This window comes from Cydia amplana, chromosome 1 (genome assembly GCF_948474715.1).
Source record: "Cydia amplana chromosome 1, ilCydAmpl1.1, whole genome shotgun sequence".
Lineage (NCBI taxonomy): Eukaryota > Metazoa > Arthropoda > Insecta > Lepidoptera > Tortricidae > Cydia > Cydia amplana.
Window position 1 is genome coordinate 7,677,164 of NC_086069.1, and position 20,222 is coordinate 7,697,385.

Here is a 20,222-nt window from a genome sequence, read left to right on the forward strand (position 1 = left end):
AACTGCGGCCGGATTCTGGTTAACCCTAGATTTAAATTGGGACATATTTTCTCATTAGTGAGAATTCATTGATTGAACATTGAACGCGGCTGATTACTACCAAGACCACTGTTGCATATGCGGCGTAATGGGGCCGGTTGATGTGAAAATATTACATGATACAATTTTAAATAATTGTTACTTCTACTGTCCCTTCCCTTTAAAACAGAATGATCACCAATGACCAAAGTGTGCGTTAGTTGAAAATTGTTACTATGTAGTATTTTTAAGTTAAGATTGGTAGTTAAGTTTAGTATTATACAATGTCTTTTTACTGAAATAAACAGTTTAATTTTTTTTTATTATCATGAATGACTCGGAGGTGTACTATTACTCACATTCATAGGTATGTATGTATAAGAGCACAGGCTCTTCATTTTTGGGTAACTACTTTGTACAAACAAATAAGCATATTTCCCTTTTAATTTTAAAACAACTTAAAAAATATGTCTAGGACTTCCACAAGTCCCTAATTAGATGCTACGTGTAAAATGTGACAAAGTGTGGCCATGTCATCATGTCATGAAAATATGACGTCTAACTAAACCCACAGACAATCCAACCTCTAGACATAGCATACTCGCGCTACCCCCACTGCCACACATACGGTAGCGTTACTCCATCTTCGAGTCAATCCCGTGCCGTGATTGGTCCGTGTTTTTGAACGGACCAATCACGACACGGGATTCGCTCACCTCGTCCCCCCGCACCCCCGTATTTTTGGCAGCATCGGGGTCATGAAAGAATTGGCCTAAGCTCAGTCTAGAGGTTGGATTGTCAGTGACTAAACCTAACTTAAAAATTATGTGTGAGAGTGGGTGACAAGGTGTAAGAGTTATGCTTGTAGGGTGTGTATATGAGTGTATGTGTGTGTGTGTGTGTGTGTGTGTGTGTGTGTGTGTGTGCGTGTGTGTGTGTACTGACATGTGATAAGATTAACTATGTCACCCGCTATAAAATACAATGTCGAATTGCTCCCTAACAGCAACGATAGCGCCTCGTCCACACAATATCGGCAGACAATGAGGCAGGGCTCCTTCAACGTAAGGCTCCACTCCATCCAATCAGGGAGCCGAAGCCTCCACGTCAACACGTTCAAGTACAATATTGGTCTTAGTACACCGAAACACAAACCCAACATTTACCTTTAATTATTTTCATTGATCAATATTATGTGCACGTCTTACGTTAATAATATTGGGAGCACCAAGCTTTGCTAGGAAAACATATAAAAACTCAAAAATGCGCATTTTCCCACAGATAAGACCTAGCTAGATCGATTTTTCGCCCCCGAAAACGCCCAAATTTCATCGAAGCCGAGCCGTTTCCGAGATCCCCGAAATATATAGATATACAAGTATTTCTCGTTTAAAGGTAAGATCTTGGGTTTTATCTAGATCATTTTGAGTAAATTCAAGTGAACTTGGTTTGCAGTCGGCGAAAACTATGTACATAAATCCGAATCTTGTTTCTAATTTAGGGGAAGTCCGGGCATAGTGAACACCTTTACCTTTGACTTTACATAACAGAAAAATTTAACGAGGAAGAAATGAAAAAAGTATCAATAATGAGTCTTTATTTAATAATCTTTTAATTTAAAACAACACTAGCCTCCAATGTTTAATAGTTGCTGCAATTTTGAACAAAACGTAAAAAAAGATATTTTATTCGCTTTGCCCAGGGTGCCGGGCAAAGTGAAACAGCCCCCCGGGCAAAGCAAATATTACTCATAAAATCTTAGTGAACTTAATAACTAAGTGAAAATTAATCAACATCAGATCATATCAATAATATTAATTAGAAAAAGCTGTCACAAGTAACTTTTGATATATTTTCACTGATTTCATAAGCATAAGTCTTCACGGCATTTCTGAAGGCATTTTAACACAGCGAATCCACGTTCTGATAGCCATTTTCACGACGTCTGTTAGCCAGGAGCCATTATCGATCTTTTTTGATATTTATATACCATCTGTAAGAAAATATTATCATAAATAAAAATTACCTAATAAATTCAAAGTGAACACGCTATCCGCTTTGCCCGATCCACTTTGCCCGTTCAGTCAGTTAAAGAAAATAATAATTTAAAAAAAATTACCGTTTGATTGTTTTAAAAGAAATGCGTTGTAAAAGGAAGATACTTTAATAAGCAATAAAAGCATCTTGAATTAAATTTCGAGATAATTACTGTGACAAAATAACATACAATGTACTTACCTTTCAAAATCGAATATTTTGCACTAAAAACACATTTTGACTCGTCACCGACGACGCTCACAGCGACCGCTCCCTGTGACGCTTGCCGCTCATAGAGCGAAGGATCCTGAACATCATATAGGCGCGTGGTGCGACAAAGTCGAATAGTTTAGGATTGGGAGCCCGAATTCGCTTTGCCTAGGGTGTTCGCTTTACCCTGACTTCCCCTAATATACCTAGGTCAGTACCTAGGTGTATCAGTGCATCTAGCTTTTACATATTTGGCTTCGCACGTCGCAAGCAAGCACGCCAGTACAATGAAACAATTCCCAAGGCAAGGATATTTTAGACACTCCACAGATCAAAATATAGATATTATGAAAGGTACTATGTCTTCTCCGAGACCACGGGGACAACGCGGTCCTCGAAATGTCGGAAGAAAAATTAAAACATAATTTGAAGCGATTAAGTCCCGTTGTTGTAGTAATAATAATGAGTAAAATTCGTGAAAGTTTAAATCAGTGTTAGGTATTAGAAAAGGTAGTTATTGTATTTTCCAGCACGATTTTATTTTCAAGCTTTATTACAATTAACTGTAACAACCATTTTCAATATTAGATTTTAAAGTATTTGTATGCCTACTCCGATAACAATTAAATTTTTCACCTCATTAAGTTCGCTTCTGGTCCATTAATTTAGATGAAAAGATAATGAGCTATACAGAGAACGGGGAATTTGAGACGATAATCTAATTCAATTGTTTCTCGACGTGCGTATCGGATACATGCATACCTACTTATTTAGATGCATATTATACCTATTTATAATCTTTAATAGAAAAAAACCGACTTCTCTAACTACTAGCCTAACCCACTTAACGGCGCTTATACGTTATTTGGTAATATGTATATATTTTATGGTAATCATAGTGGTTTATTTTGTTTAGGTATCATAGCGGTTTTCCGGGTCAAGGTCCGGGTCCGGATCCGACTCCGGGTCCGAGTCTGAGTACGGGTCCGAGTCCGGAGTCCGGGGCCCAGTCCAAGTCAAAATCGAAATTCACAAAACGTGTATTATGCGTCGTTGAAGAGTTCTGTTCTGATCATTATCAGCAGTTCCACTTCATCAAATGCCACAGTTTTTAATGTAAATGCTTGATATTCTCATGAAAATATACAAAATTCTATACGTATGCCTTTAAGATTTGAGGAGTTCCCTCGATTCGTCATGGATCCCATGTTCAGGACTAGAGATTGACATAAATGTGCCTAAAAACCTAACTTGCTTAGCAAACATAATGAAAAGGACAAATCGCCAAATGCGAGCTATGCGTTGTTGAAGAGTTCCATTATGATCATCATCAGCAGTTCAACTTCATCAAATGCGACAGTTTTTAATGAAAATGCTCGATTTTCTGATGAAAATACAAAAATCTCTATACGCATGCCTTTAAGATTGGAGGAGTTCCCTCGATTCATCGTGGATCCCATCATCAGAACTCGAGCTTGACAAAAATGTGGCTTAAAAACTTAACTTGCTTAACAAATATAACGAAGAGGACAAATCGCCAAACGTGAACTATGCGTCGTTGAAGAGTTCTGTTCTGATCATTATCAGCAGTTCCACTGTATCAAATGTGACAGTTTTTAATGAAAATGCTTAATTTTTTGATGAAAATACAAAAATCTCTATACGCATGCCTTTAAGATTTGAGGAGTTCCCTCGATTCCTCATGGATCCCAAAATCAGAACTGGGTTTTGACAAAAACGGGACCAATCTGTATGCATATACATACAATCAAAAAATTTTTTTTCAAAATCGGTCCACTAATGACGGAGATATGGAGTAACAAACATAAAAAAAAACATACAACCGAATTGATAACCTCCTCCTTTTAGATTTGGAAGTCGGTTAAAAAGACATTCCCGTTGAATATTTAAATAAATGTCGTTACCAGAGACAAAAGTAATGGCTGAGAAATAAACATGTAATTTGATGACTATAAACTGCATTTTCTGTATCCACCTTTATTCACGTTATTAGGATATAAAAAGAAAAGAAAAAATATTGTACATTTTATTGCAAGTATGCATTATATGTCATTCCTCTTCTCCTGAAATCATCCCTTATCCTTAAGGTTAAAGTTAAATCAAAGGATTGTAAATTTAACTTTTCGTTAGAAATAAAGACAGACAAATTGGTACACTTTTGACCAATTAGTCACTCATATTTATTGTCCTTAACGGGTCTAACGCGATTAAATTCCATTATTTTACCTTTTATCCGACGTTTAAGCGCACTAGCTGTGGTCACGGAAATCTTAGCCTTTTTTTCTACTCCAGCACTTAAATGTGTCAATTAAATGACTGACAGTGATATCTAAAGCAATGTCATTTGAATGCTTTGTCTATAGGCTCATAAGATGACTGCTAGCAGTCATCTTATGAGTATAATACAACTGCTTTATTTTTTTTAAAGATACAAGTTCCGATCATCTTGATTGAAAGAGGTATGTTTTCATTTACAATAATAACTCTTTTTTTTTAATAATAACTCAATTTTTTTTAAATAATAACTCTTTTTTTTTTAATAATAACTCTTTTTTTTAAATAATAACTCTTTTTTTTTAATAATAACTCTTTTTTTTTTTTTTTTGCTGTCATAGAAAAAGTAATGTATGCAACAGCTCATAATTGGTTCTTAAAATTCAAGGGTCGAAGTTACAAAACGAGACGTAGTCGAGTTTTGTAAAAAAAGACCCGAGAATTATATCACTGTTGCATAAACTACTATTTCAGCCTTTAAAATATTGGAATTTAATTGTGTTACATCCGATAAGGACATTAAATATGTGTACAAAACGCGAGAGTTTAATTTAAAGTGTTACAATTAGTCATTCCTTTAGAAGGTGAAAAGAGATGTGAAAGTTTGTATGGGGAATCAATAATTTCTTAAGTAAAATGCTGATTGTGCATATTATTTATGTTGTTCAAATCAAAACCACTATTTTTTTAATTATATTAATCAAATAGTAAGCACATAGATGAAAAAGCAGATTGAATTACAAATATAAGAGTACATATATTTTATTATACCATGAAATATAAGCTACCCAAATTACTAATTCCTTGCAGACGAAGTCGCGGACTAAAGGTAGTTATTATACCTATCTACAGGGTGATTCAGGAGACGTGAGCAGGATCAATCCCACGCATACAGTAAGTTATAAACAACTGGTTCGTACTAGCATTTGTGAGATTAACTTTAATTTATTTTACACTGTTTAAAAAAAAGTTGAAAATTTATTTACGACATTTATGGTCACCCTCTTTGTTTTATCCATAACAAGTGCCAAATTGAATGTCATCGGAGTCTGGTTACTTTTTAAAAATCGTATGTCACTCAAGTGTGACATTTTTATTTTCTTCATAGGTACTAGCATAACGGTTAAAAAGGTTTTTCTTTGTTAATTAATGTTGTAGGGTATCCATGATTGTAGATAATTAAATTTGTCCTTACCAAAAAATATAACAACAGAAAAAAAGCGTGATTGTTTTACTTAAGTATATATTGTGGTGAACGATTCTTTTACATTTACTGATTGTGTAGGCTTAGTCCTGCTCACGTCTCATGAATCACCCTGTATATTAGGGAGAGTTGCATGCCGATGTAACCAGGCGTGTCTCACTCCGCGATTTCGTCGCTTTGCTACAGGTAGCTAAAAGTACATCCGTTCGGCCCCAATTTTGGGGAAAGCCATAAGCCGCGCGTGACGCTGTCACCACCTAGCGGCCATATCTGTGCTGATCGTAACAGACGCGTTTTGTTAGAGAGTCAGTCTTCTGTACTTAGTACTATTATTTATTCTGTGATGTAACTAGGAAGCCTGGGATTGCGAGTTAAATTGTAACAAACAAAAGCACATCCTTTGAAAGAGTTTTTATACAATCTGATCATACGAAGCCCATATTAGTTACACAAAACGTTTGCACTCGTTCGTGTAATATCAGAAGTTCGTACGTGTAATACCAGACCAGTAACAAAATCACTAGGCGACTAGATATTTGCCTGCAAATTCCCAACCAGATGTTAGTTTGGCTCCCGTCGATTCTCGCAGATAATAGCATCCCATCTCCAACCGAGCCCCGCCTGGATACTCGCCGGGGAGAAGTCAGCTATGCACTATCCACTATCTACCATCGGAGTTAAACAGGTCGTTATTATTCTAACATAAATCTCGTTTGGGTATCCGATCCAAGTAGATAAGGCAATACAGTAGTAGAAACAATTACAGTACCTTGACTGTACTTGATGCTGTGCCGTACATATCTATAAGATATTATGCTAACACTCGTATTGTTGCTTTGCGTTAAGAAGTAATTATTTAAATAGTTCGTTGAATAATTTTACGGTTTAGACTCAAGGCACTCGCGTGACATGATTCGGAGAGCCTAAATAGGTATCCTTTCTCAAGCACTAACAGTGCGAGCAGCGTTCACGACGGCGGTATATTCAATGTTAGTATGTCTCACAACAGTTTAAATTAGATTATTCAAATATGTATTTTATAACATAACTACATTTTGTGTCCGAATGTGAATAGATTGATACAATATGTTAAAAGGACATTATAAATTTACTTGTAGGTATGTGTCGGGCAACAATATTCAATCTCAAGCTATAAGCGTCGATTAAAAATGGTTTTGAAAATAATGCCAAATCATAAAAACGGTCAAATTATATATGTCCTTTTATTATTACCTATTTATTAATATGTAACATTAAATTTTTATTGGTGCTACTATGGGCGATCCTACGATAATAATAAAGAGTTAAAGAGGTTTCTAGTTATACTTAAACATTCATGCAAAATTGAGGAATTGTAGCATATACATATATACAGTGCCGGCCCGATCGTATTTTCGATAAAAATGTACTTTTTTCTGAAAATGCTCTCATGTCAGTGTACGTTCGAATTGGCCAATCTATGACTGAGAGAAAAGGGCATTCAAACTATTAAAATCAAATTACTTTTAATGCAATGCAGCTCGCTCTATACCTTGTGCACTAGTATTTGCGTCATTTGACACATGACACTGACAACAGCAATAGAACGTAAAATATCTTGCACATCGAAATTACAAAGGAAGACAATTGCACTGTGAACGTTTACGTTCTACGTCTTTTTTTTTGTTAATTTAGGGTTGGCCGGACACTACCGTTATAAATCGTTATGAATCGGTAGTCGTCTAAGTAAATCGATATAAATTTTTCATTTTAGGTGGCGACAATTCAATCCAATTCAATGTTTTATTCATAAAATATTCATTTTACACGTCAACTTTTTAAACATTATTAAATCTAGGTAAATGTTGTTATAAATCATTCATATTACAATAGTTATTCGATATTTATAACAAATGATTATTAAATTTATTATATCGTCTTATTATTATTTATTAACCATATAATTCTAGCTTTATTTAAATCTCAAATAAAAATTCATTAAACGTCACAATTCGATACCTCAGTCTAGGTGCCATCCAATCGTAATCACTTGCTGTGACAATCGATTTGGGTTAGTTACATCTCTATCTATATACGTCAGTCATAATGTGTCAAAAGTCGCAAATAAAAATAACTCCACTATAATATAATACATATAATAAGTGCGCCCAAGATACACTGCGAATAAACACCAAATCAAGTAAAAGTTCGGAACTTCGAACACCGCACCCTACCTACCTACGCGTATATATACCTACTGATATGTTATTGCCATACCTACCTAAACTTTCAAGTAGGGAATCAAGGTACTGATTACAGTGATTACTTATACCTTTATTGCTACTGTAGTAATACTGCACGTATGCTGTATGCTAATACATCTCCATAATTGTTTATTCATGTCTATACAAAGTCATACTTTGTTGAGACTTTTTACGGATAAACACAGGGTCTTTGTGTGTATTATTATATTATATTATTATGAGTGCTATGCATTTTGGGTTTCTATGCATAATATTGGTCAATATTAATGAGCCAAATTTCAATCAACTCTCATTAATTAATGGAAGAGTTAACAAGTGACCCCAGGCTGGCTGTATGTATGTATGTGATAACGCTGTGTGTTTACATTTGTCCCCGCCTCATGTATGGCAGTGGCCACGTGGGGCGGGGACAAATGGGAATACACCGATAACGCAAAAGTCGCAAACGCATTGTTCAACTTGAAAGAAATATCACAGTTCTCTTTGAGAAATTATAGAATGAAATGAAATGTAGGTACAACCTACATAGATACGTGTACCTACAACAAACACGGAATCAAAGAATAGGGGAAAGAATATTGTTCAAAGAAGAAGTATGGAACGTAATTTAGCTAAACAAACAAAAGTTTAACCGTACCTAATTTAAAGAATCTTACTCGTTTAGAATTTCAATGAATGCTTGACCTACTTTTCATAGAATGACTCCTGGAGAAACCGAGAGCACAAGAAAATTCCCTCCCTGAATCAAAAATTACTTCTTCCGCTACTTAGATTGATGGTAGTGTTCATTGGCTGACGCTGACGCCATCAGTGAGACATTTCGTAGGACGTGTGGCATCAATCAATAACTGATCAACTATTTATACGCCCCCATATAGAGGCTATTATCTGTACTAATATCCGTTATACAGCCCGTCAGAAGTAATGACCCCTGTCATTAACGTAGCCTAAATTCGTACAACCACACCGTAACCAGCAACCCAAATATGACTCAGAATTCTTACTCGATCGACTTGGTTTTATATAAATGATCAATCGATCTAATACCTTTAAACGAGCAATTCTTGTTTATTTATTTATATATATATATATATTTCGCGGATCTCGGAAACGGCTCTAACGATTTCGATGAAATTTGGTATATAGGGGTTTTCGGGGGCGAAAAATCGATCTAGCTAGGTCTTATCTCTGGGAAAACGCGCATTTCCGAGTTATTATATGTTTTCCGAGCGAAGCTCGGTCACCCAGATATTTATATATTATATACTTTGGTCTTTAAATTATATTATAACAATAAGTAAATTATAATGGTTAGTATGAAATGGCGGATAAGAGATAATTTCAAAATAACAATTTGATACAATACATTCGGAGGCTCTACTGACGAAATGTGTGTCTGTTTGCTTATTTTCGAGATAGCTGAACGGTATTTATCAGCATTTAGTGTAAGGTTTACCTAGTCCAGTCGCCGAATAAAGTAATGATTTAAAAAAAAACAAGTGAAACGTACTTACGACACAAAAAAACATTGTTAATAATTGAAGGGATGTTATGGTTTAAGACATTTATTCTCATAAGAATATACATTATTCACTTAAAATGAGAATTAAAATTTAACTTAATGCTATACAATAACTTGGTGTAGGTATTATTATGTTTTTGCATCTCAAGGAAACACCAGTAAATTAGCATAGTTATTATGTGTATAGGATTAAGGTTGCTATTCGTAGCGTACCCTCGACCGTGCGATGCAAAAACTGTAAATACAATATTAACTAATACTAAGAGTGGGTAGCGTAACAACAACATGCATAACTCTGCGAGTGCAGTAACTTATAATTAGGCATCGGAGTTTTTGTCGCATGGTAAGACTAATAGCAAGCTATGGAGTCGACATTTGCTATAAATGTAAACTCTTATTCATACTCATACTCATGATTAATTTTATTTAACATGAGAACGGATTACTAAATAGTTACTACGTATATGAGTTTAATTTATTAAACCTCATTTGTTGCAATACAGCCGAAAGTGAATGGAACTGTCACCTAAGAAAATAACCTTCAAGTAAAAAAAGTTATGAATGAATTCTATCACTACTGTCATTGATTAGTTGTTTACTTGAAAGATATTTTACGTTTCAACATGTGTCCGTCTATACTTTCATTCTTATTTAAACGAGAAATTGGAAAGATTAATCAGATGTGCGATTTGGTCGAATCAATTTTATCAGCGGTCAGATTATTCAATATACTCTATGGCGGTCAGTACCTACATGACATTAGGTCTTTCGCAGCGATGTAGTTTGTATAGTTGTATGTTAAAATAGTTGAAGTTATGAATTCATAATGTAATAGAAAAATATTTTTTTATATAATTTGACTATGATAATATACACGACTGACCGCTCTAAAGGCATTTTAAGATAAATTAAATAAATGAGTATGAGTATGAATAAGAGTTTACATTTATGGCAAATGTCGACTCCATAGCTTGCTATTAGTCTTACCATGCGACAAAAACTCCGATGCCTACTTATAATTAATAATTGTATCAATCAATTATCATGCTTTTAATCTAAAAGTACATATGTTATAAGCAATTGCGAAACATAACTGACTACACTGGTTGATACCTGAAACGATTAACAATGTTCTTAAAAAAGTGTCAACCGCTCTAAGCAGTTATGTTGTTTTTGTAAACATCCCTTCAATTTAATTAAACATTTAACCTAGGATCAAATCACCTGCGATACCTGACCCTTCCTCCTGCCGTCAAATGACGATATATTATATATTCATGGATATTAAACTATCCATATAACCTATTTGTAACCCCAGTAGGATATCTAGGTAATGAATATATTACAGGTATTCCGATAATTCAAGGATGGCCCGAACGACTCCTACCGTTGCCCTGTGATATTGGTAGAATATAACATTACAAAGACGGGATCCGTAATTTCCATCGAGTCTCTTATCTTCATCACCATCATCATTCTTTATCATCGTCATCGAGATCTTAAAAACTAAAAAGAATTAAGATTTGAAATACATTGAAGTATTTAAGGTAGGTAAGCAGTATTTTCCACTAAATAACACTGTGGTCTCTTAGAACACAAAATTGGCTTAGTATACTTTAGTACTTCAAAAAGTTGTATAAAAAAATCATACCATTCACGACATTCTACAACAAGGTACTAAATGTTCGCAAATCGCTAAGCTCGACTTCACCAGTTGACCAACCGCGGCCAAAATAGACAGTCGGCGAAGGAACAAACGAAGCTCGAAGTTGGAAATAGGATCAATTTACTACAAGCTTTAGGCATCTTGAGAGATTTCAATAGAAGCCTGGCGGTCTAGTATGTTGCGTTCTCGCAAGGTTCTCGCGCGCGAGTCCATACTTGAAGTCGCGCTTGATGTATGGGGTCGCGCACCGGAACGCAACTCGTGCTAGACCGTCTGATCGATCAAGTTTATATATTGAAGTTAATGGCGTGGATACCTACGCGATTAAATAAATTAAAAACAATTAAGTTCGTATTGCAATATTAATATATGTACCTATATTATTTTTATTTAACATATTAGGTAAGAATGTATAAAATTATCTTTAATCATCAATTTTATATTCCAATTACGTCATAACACTGAAACCCAGCCTTCAGATATTAATCGAAAGTGAAAGAATAAATGGATATTTATTGATAACGTTTGTCATCATTATCAAGTATAATTTGTTATGTCAACTGTCCGCGGGCTACGGCCGGGCCGCTACGTCTACGTCACGGCCGCTACGCGCGGCCCGAGGTATGCAGTCGCGCGGAGACGTCGTCAGCGTACGCGACACTGTGATATATCGCTTTTTTAGTGCCCAAGGTACGTAAAATTGTTGCGAGAGCAACATGATATACCAATAAAATTTAGGAAACTAGTTTTTATATTGTTGTTTAACAGTAAGTGGTTTTATTTTCTTCAACTTAATTTACTTGGGCTCCGTTAGAACCTGATTCAGATACAATGTAAACATCTACAAAATCAGAGATATTGAATCAAATAGAAATTTAAATATCTTTATGAGATTGAATTATTATTCAAAATGTTTATTAAATTAGAAATCTACAATACATTTCAGTATAGCTGATAACTGACAATAGGTCAAACCACAAATCAGTTAAGCTCAAAGTGAATATGATTTGAAACCTCAACGCGGTTATGTTTGCGGGCTTCTAATTCCGTTTTGTTTTTGTGTGTGCCTCTAGCGCGCTGGAATTGCGAAGGCAGTAAATAATAAAGTTTGGCTCAGATGGCAGCGACGAGGCTGTGGACGACGGGGTTTCTGCTCCACGCTGCCTTCATTTTGCTAAGTGGTGAGTTTGTACACTTTGTACTTGTCCTTTTGCAGATTATAATGGTCACTTCATGGCCACTTACAGATTTTAGCGTGGAATTTATGTAAACAGACTTATCTTCCTACCTACCAGTTTATTTCGGCATAATTGCAATAATTACCTACCTAGGTATATCAAATAAAATATATCTGTTTATTTTTAGTGCGTAGCGCATAATGTTTGCTTTTGGGCTTAGAGTTTAGAGGCAAGAATTTTAAATTCAAAAATAAACAAAAAAACTAAATGTAGGCACTTTTTGCGTGAAAACTGATGAGAATAATCAAAAATGCCCATCGGCACAAAAACCTCCTGAAGGTTCTGCCCATAATTTTTTTTATAAGTTCGAATCTTTAATTTTTGTATAGAAATTGTTTTCCACTCCCAACTCTTAAAATAGTCGAAAAGACGAAAGACATAATTAAACACAACTTGACCATATGACGACTTACACACACACACAAGTTTACTAAGACTACTCCGTAAAAATAACTTCGGTATATGAATACTTATCCAAATTGCAAATTGGTCATTGTTTTAAATTTTTTACACATTTTAATGAAGGCATGAATAAAATCACATGGAAACTAACAGACTATATTTTCGAGGGCAGACTCTAAAAAAACCTTAAAATCTGGCTCTAAGAAAAAATCGCTAAAACATGTCTAATTTTCATTCATTATTAATTGCATACCGTTACCCTGCATACCATAGCGGTATAATTTTCATTCATTATCAATTGCATACCGTTACCCTGCATACCATAGCGGTATAATTTTAGTATAAAATAGTTTCGCGCGGCGCGCCGTATTAATTACCTATTCCTTTATTGTTTCGGGTGGGCGCCCTCTTAAGTTAAACATTTATGGGGACGCTAGCTGTCCATGAAATGTCATCCTTTCATGGATAGCTCCTGTTTCATGCTAACAACGTATGACGTAAATCGAATGTTTAATAAATGTGCGCTGAATAGACTTCAGAAAATTTAAGCCTACACGCCATGCACGACCGAGAATATCACCTATTTACTACATATACAATTCATATAACAAAGCAAGGCGGCATTAAAAAGTCATGGCGACCTTCACCGCACTTGTCCCACCTCCCAGCGAAAGTGTCCAACTCCGTTAAAAACTTGTGAATTTTAAATTGCCTTTGGAGCTGAGAGCCTACCGCGAACACAGGAGTTCGCAAATTGCAGACATCTTTCTCTTTTACTCCAAGTAAAACGTAATTAGTGTGACAAAGAAAGATGTTGGCAATTTGCGAACTTTGGTGCTTGCGGTAGGCCCCTGTATTCGCAGCCTAATTAATTATATGAATACTGGAATGGCATTCAGGTTTATAAGTCTGTTATCGATTTTACATAGTGACATGACATACGATAATATCTTAGTGATTGAGGACAATGCATACATACATAGAATAATGTTATCTATTGGAATGTAATTGTAAATGGCAAGTTATTTAACTAACACAAACACTTGCTAATCAATCAACCCCAGATCGTTTACACAACAGTTTATTTAAATATGTTAGTTTATATTTAATATGTTATTTATTAAATTGTTAAATTGATGTTTATTAAACTATAGGTAGGAAAAGTTTAGTAATTAAATATTATCTTTATTTGTATTGTACTGGAACATACCTATTCTTTACGTCCGTCATTTAGGAATGATCCGATTTAAAACGTCTCCGAGCCCGCACAAATTTCAAAAGTAGAATCTTGTATGGACAAGATTAAATTAAATTCTTTGACTGTACATTTTGTACTTTGTCACAGTGACCATAGTATGAGGTCTCTAGGAGTCTAGCGACTTTCATATATAGGTATTATTGATTGTCACTGTGACAAGGTACGAAATGGGTCGGAAATGAAATTCTTTGACTGTGCAATAACAGGAAGCGGAAACAATTAAGTCTTCAAGTCGGATGCAAATAAGTAAATAAGCGTTAAAAAGCCGAAAACACATGGGCCTGTCATATTATTTGTCAGTCTGATTATATTATAATTTATCGCGTCCACGCAAATTTTTAATTGTATTGGGTGCAAGCGGGTAACGCAATCTAATAATCATTTATATCATACCACGACAAATTTTAATTTGACAGGTTTTGGTAATCAGATTGAGTTTGTGTTTAAACTCATTTAAAGCGTTGTAACTGAATGTGTTCTGTTAAACCAGGCTCCGCCTTCAAAGCTTTATTGTAACCTTTAAACTTAGGCATGTTAGGTACCTACCGACAACAGATCTATTTTCAGACGACCTTTAGTGGCTCGTCCGGTTCATCACCATGCCGCTTCATTTAATATTACAAATGAAAGTTACTGCGTTTATCTAAACACTTTCGGAAAGGGCGGTAATTACTGGGCACCGCCACTACCCTGTGCGAGCGGGACATCGCTATGTACCTAACGAGGTCTCGCTCCCACCCCGGAGCGGCATGTGGATCGGCATGAGTGTGATAACCGCGTAAGGCATGAAGCTATCAACGCTGCGGCAGGCTGCAGCTGAATAAATGATGACATGTTGACCGCGCTGCTCATTGCTGAATAACTAACGAACGTCCCCCGTGACGCCTAGCGCCTCGCCAAGTCGCCAGGGAAACAAAATATTACACTTCCTCGTAAAAAATATGCACGTCAGTTTTGGAATACATCATCAATGTTTGTAGTTCTTTATACACCTACAATGTCTACTTTTTTGCTGTTATTAAATCCCCGTGTCAAAATGGTCAGTTATTATTTTACTAAAACCTTGTAAAAAACGACATGATGCAATAAATATAGGTACCTACTGAATACTACAACTAAAATTTTACAAGTGCCTTTATATTACCTTTTTTACGTCTCTGTGTACTATAATATACGTTGAGTTATCTGTTTCAATGTATTTTCTATAAAATTAAAATAAAAGTTAGGCTACTCACTCGGGGTGCTTTGTTCTTCGCAGTTAGGTAGGTACTGTGAAAATGAGCAGTCCCGAAAAATTATTGTGGTAAAAAACGTAGCATCCCGGGCCTCCATCTGTAAAAATAAATATACAAACATAAATGTTGCTACCAAGCTACTATGTCACATGCACTTCGTAAAAAGAAAATATTTTTATATGCAAATTAAAAGCAGCGAGCTTTATCTTTCTCTTTAGTAGGTAGGTAATATCAACTAAGTGCTTTGAGTTTTTATTCGCCATTATGTTGCAGTGCTGCTGTACAAAGGCAATTTCTTTTATAAAAAGTCAGCAAGATAGAACTGTAGTCCCTGTGTCGAGTGATTCATTGTAAAATGCGTAGCTGGCTGGAGCTGGCGTGTAACACATAAACTACGTTCTGTATCCACATCCAGGGCTACCGACAGTATAAATAGAATCTTAAATAAAAACTGTTTAAAAAAAAAGAACCGACTTCAATAAACCAACACGAAAGAAAATATTTCAGAAGCCCGATTCTGTTTTAACAACTTGTAATGGGTTTGAACTGGTTTTGATAAGACCTTGATGATCGTCTTGGTGATTATTGGCGTGCATCTCACGCACGACTTTCACTTCATTTCGCAATTATCAAATGCATGCATTACGCATGATCAGCGTAAGTGTAAGGCCTGAGTGGACGCTCAGAGCGGAGCTTCGAACGCTCCGCTTCGAGCGTCCACTCAGGCCTTACACTAAGCAATCTTCAAGGTCGTATCCAAATAACATAAAAACCGTAACACGACGAATCTTTATTTTGTACCGAATCAATTTTCTTATTTTGTAGCACGGTTACTTTTTACGTTTAACGTTTATGGAATTTTCAATCACTAGTAACTTAAAGGACTTCCTCGCTTACCTTGGCACTAGCACTAGGCATAGGCACCTAGGCACCTTTCGTCTTTTTGTTCCGGCGCCGATTGATTTGACTTGGAAACAACAACGAGCTATTTTTTCTTCATTTATTCCTCTCAAATAGGGCTCCGAAAGCTCAATAGTGGGCGATAAGGGAGAATTTTATTTCAATCTTGCATTTCACTCTGCAGGGATGGAAGTGATGGAACATTTTTTGTGAACTTATGGAGCTATACATATTTTCATTTATTAACATACATATTTCGATGGAAAAAAAAATTAATTCTTATAGACCAAAAACCTAACCCACTTCTAGATGGCTTAGAAACTTGATATTTGGCATCAAGGTAGACTATTAGGTGCATATAGAGGGAAAAATCTGAAAACTGGAAATTATTGATATTTCGATGGAAAAAAAAATATTAATTCTTATAAGCCAAAAACCTAACCCACTTGTAGATGACTTAGAAACTTGATATTTGGCATCAAGGTAGACTATTAGGTGTATATAGAGGAAACAATCTGAAAACTGGAAATTATTGATATTTCGATGGAAAAAAATTATTAATACTTATAGACCAAAAACCTAACCCACTTCTAGATCACTTAGAAACTTGATATTTGGCATCAAGGTAGACTATTATGTGCATATACAAGAAAAAATCTGAAAACTGGAAATTATTGATATTTCGATGGAGAAAAAAATAATTAATACTTATAGACCAAAAACCTAACCCACTTCTAGATCACTTATAAACTTGATATTTGGCATGAAGGTAGACTATTAGTCGTAGGTATACAAAAGAAAAAATCTGAAAACTGAAACTTTTTGACAGTTAACCGCGCGTTAACGAGGATCTCCTTTTCAGCTTAGGCAAACTGCTTTCATGATAAATACTATAGTAATTTCTGTACAAAAAGTAATGATATCCCAATAAAAACATAAATGTGAAATGAGAGCCAAGTTCAATATTAAGAATATGTGTCGTTGTTGACTCGCCGACAAAAGAATTGAGATCTATTATGGGTGCCAAGTTCTGTGCTGTGTAGAAACATATATTACCTATATTAGATAGATATATATTACCTATATATACGTAAAAACTAGCCAAGACAAATCCTTTATAATTTCAGGATTTTCTACACAGCACAGAACTTGGCACCCATAATAGATCTCAATTCTTTTGTCGGCGAGTCAACAACGACACATATTCTAAATATTGAACTTGGCTCTCATTTCACATTTATGTTTTTGTTGGGATATTAATAAACTAGAGTTCATCTTTGGCTTAGACGGATCGACTTGAATACAGTCTCGCCCTCTAACTTTTTCTCCTCATACTTCATTGAATAAAACCAAAAGTTTGATAGATCGTTCCACCTTCAGGGGCGTCTCCGGAGACCCGTTGCTACTGGTGCGGGCCGCTGGCGGAGCAGGTGCACCGCAGCCGGCGCTCGGCGGCCTGCGGCGCCTCCGACCACATCACCGTGTGCGAGCCCGGCTACAACTACTGTGCGGTCGTCGCTACTTCACCACGTTAGTATTATTGATTGACTTCTTTAACTCCTTGAGTGAAGCGAAAGTGATCGTGGATGTAGGCATAACCCGTTTTATAGAACTCTTAAAGCCGAGCTGGGTAGGTGGGTAAGTTTTGAAGTTGATTAAAACCGGGCAAGTGTCCGCCACTTACATATGACACAAAAAAAGCAAAATCAAAAATCGTAATAACAAAAAAACACCTCTTAAACAGCACTCAGATAAACTCTGGCCACGCTAACTTAGCACAAACTTGGCAGTAGGTAAGAATGCAATGCAGTCCCAGAGTCCCACATGTACAACAGTATAAAAGTCCTATACAATAATTATTTTATTTTTTAAATAAACGTCTAATTAAGTATTTTTTAAGTACTCTGTATCTACCTATGTGTGTAGTGATGCAAAGCCTAAAACTTAAGTATATTTTTACATTTCAGCTCGAGTAGAGTCGCGATACTGCGTAAAAGTGTATCAGGATGAGTGCTACCCGGTCTATTGCAACTCGACCAAAACGTGGAAGATGACCTGTCCGTGCCGGGGCGACCTCTGCAATGGACCTAACACTGAGAGAGAGGACGAGGCCTTCGCTCTTCTCCCCAAACTAGTAGCCAAGACACACAATGCGCGGATCAAAAAAAGAACAGCGAATGCAGCACCACATTTGATAAAGCATGAGAGGAAAACCCGAATAATCAGCAACGAAGACGCAGTAATTCACAATATGTCTAACCTTAGTTCTAACGAGGTGAATAACGTCCCTCATGATAATAAACTTATTGTAACTGAAAATGATGCTATATCTAACATTGAAGGTAATCTGAATCAGCAATCCGGAAATATGCAGTCGGATCAACCAGTCAATATAATAGTTGAACATCACAGTGAAGACAACACTCAAAGTACTGTTGCTAACATAGAGAATATGCAGACATCTACTGTTGTCAATAATCAACTTATCGAAATTGAGATTCATGTCAGTGACCCAACAGAAAAACCGAGTGCCGTCAAAGGAGACGAGCGACCGTGCACCGACTCTACAACTAAGGCGGAATCCAACGAAGCAGGCAAAAATACAGAGCCTATAAAAGTTGAAGAATCGTCTCTAGCTACCACAGATAAAAGCATGTTAGAGACTGAGGCTGCTATGAAAACCACGGGAAATATAAATGCTGTTGAAAGCGAAACGATCAAACCAACAGAAACTGTTCAACAGCCTGCTATAGAAACAAAATCCACAGACAAATTCCATGCTGAATCACCGGCGAGCACTACAGAAATCATGCCAAATGATCAAACCATGAATTCTATTGATCAAATGCAAAATGATGCTCCACTTATAAGTCCAACAGATACTGTTAATATAAAAACTACAGAAGTAATTAAAGTGGATCAACTGCCAACTAAGGACACTGTGAAAGCAAGTAGTGGAATTCCTACAGCAGAAGCTCTTCTACAAAACGGGAGCCCTCCTGTGTCTACAGCTCCTATTCTAGTTACAGAAAAACCTACTGAACCTTCAACTACCGAAGTCACGACAGTCCCCACCATTTTGACCACTCGGGAACCAATAACAATACAGACAACTACACCAGCGCCCCGTCGTAAAAACAACTCGGTACGAATAACATTTAGTTACTCGCTAATAGTTCTAATTTGCTTAGTATATTTGTAGATGTAAGATTATTTTTATACTTGCATAACTCACAAATAGCCGTATCATAGTAAACAAATGTAATATTGATCTCTATTTCAATAACGTTAGGTATAACAGTTGTAGGTATCAGTTCCAAGTGATATTTTATTATGGATTTTATTTCAAACACATCAGTGTTCATCATTGTGATATTAGTGTAGTTTAGATAGTCATAGAGAAAAAAATACATAGATTGCTCACTCCATACATCAGTTTTAGTACCAAAAAGACTATTAGCATCTAGCATCGAGTAGCGGAACTATCAGTACTGCTACTTGACAATAGATAAAGCACCGACCGGAAACCGGCCTGCCCAGACTTGCCTGCGCACGTTTTTTCCAAACCCCTCCCCCAAACCGTTTAAAATCTCGGCACCCTTCATACGATACTGCACGAACTCTGGTCAACTGTCAGTTCAACACATCTACAATGTGGGAAAAGGACTGGAGAGACAAGCCTCCCGAAAGCTTGGGCGCTATTATCAAACCACCTGGCTTTTTAATGCCTAGAAATGAATGGTGTCAACTGAATAGACTAAGAACCGGTTGTAGACGCTCACGAGCGTTCCTGCACAAATGCGGCTGGGTGGAGTCTCCGAAGTGTGAGTGCGGTGCTGCGAAGCAGGATACATGTCGCGCATACCATTCGAGACTGCGCGCTACGTAAATACGACGGAGATCCAGCAGACTTGTTCACCCTTGACGGCGACGTTATCCAATGGATGCAGGGTTTAACCATAAGCCTATAAACGACTGACAATATGCCATACGA

At 36.2% G+C, this 20,222-nt stretch overlaps 2 protein-coding genes across 2 annotated transcripts in view; both read left to right on the top strand.

Moving 5' to 3' along the window:
- LOC134647331 (protein hook homolog) overlaps positions 1–20,222 on the top strand; it is a 73,567-nt gene that overhangs the window by 38,977 nt on the left and 14,368 nt on the right. The window lies entirely within an intron of this gene.
- LOC134647222 (uncharacterized) lies at positions 12,251–19,531 on the top strand. The gene is made up of 3 exons (XM_063501462.1): positions 12,251–12,376; positions 17,609–17,758; positions 18,196–19,531. Exons 1-3 carry the CDS (start codon positions 12,313–12,315, stop codon positions 19,428–19,430), a joined length of 1,449 nt encoding a protein of 482 aa, XP_063357532.1. The 5' UTR covers positions 12,251–12,312; the 3' UTR covers positions 19,431–19,531.

Bases quoted from the DNA above. Each gene is read 5' to 3' on its own strand.
- LOC134647222 (XM_063501462.1), top strand. From the start codon at position 12,313: ATGGCAGCGACGAGGCTGTGGACGACGGGGTTTCTGCTCCACGCTGCC. The intron at 12,377-17,608 runs GTGAGTTTGTAC...TTCCACCTTCAG, and splicing joins TGCCTTCATTTTGCTAAGTG to GGGCGTCTCCGGAGACCCGT. The intron at 17,759-18,195 runs GTTAGTATTATT...TTTACATTTCAG, and splicing joins GGTCGTCGCTACTTCACCAC to CTCGAGTAGAGTCGCGATAC.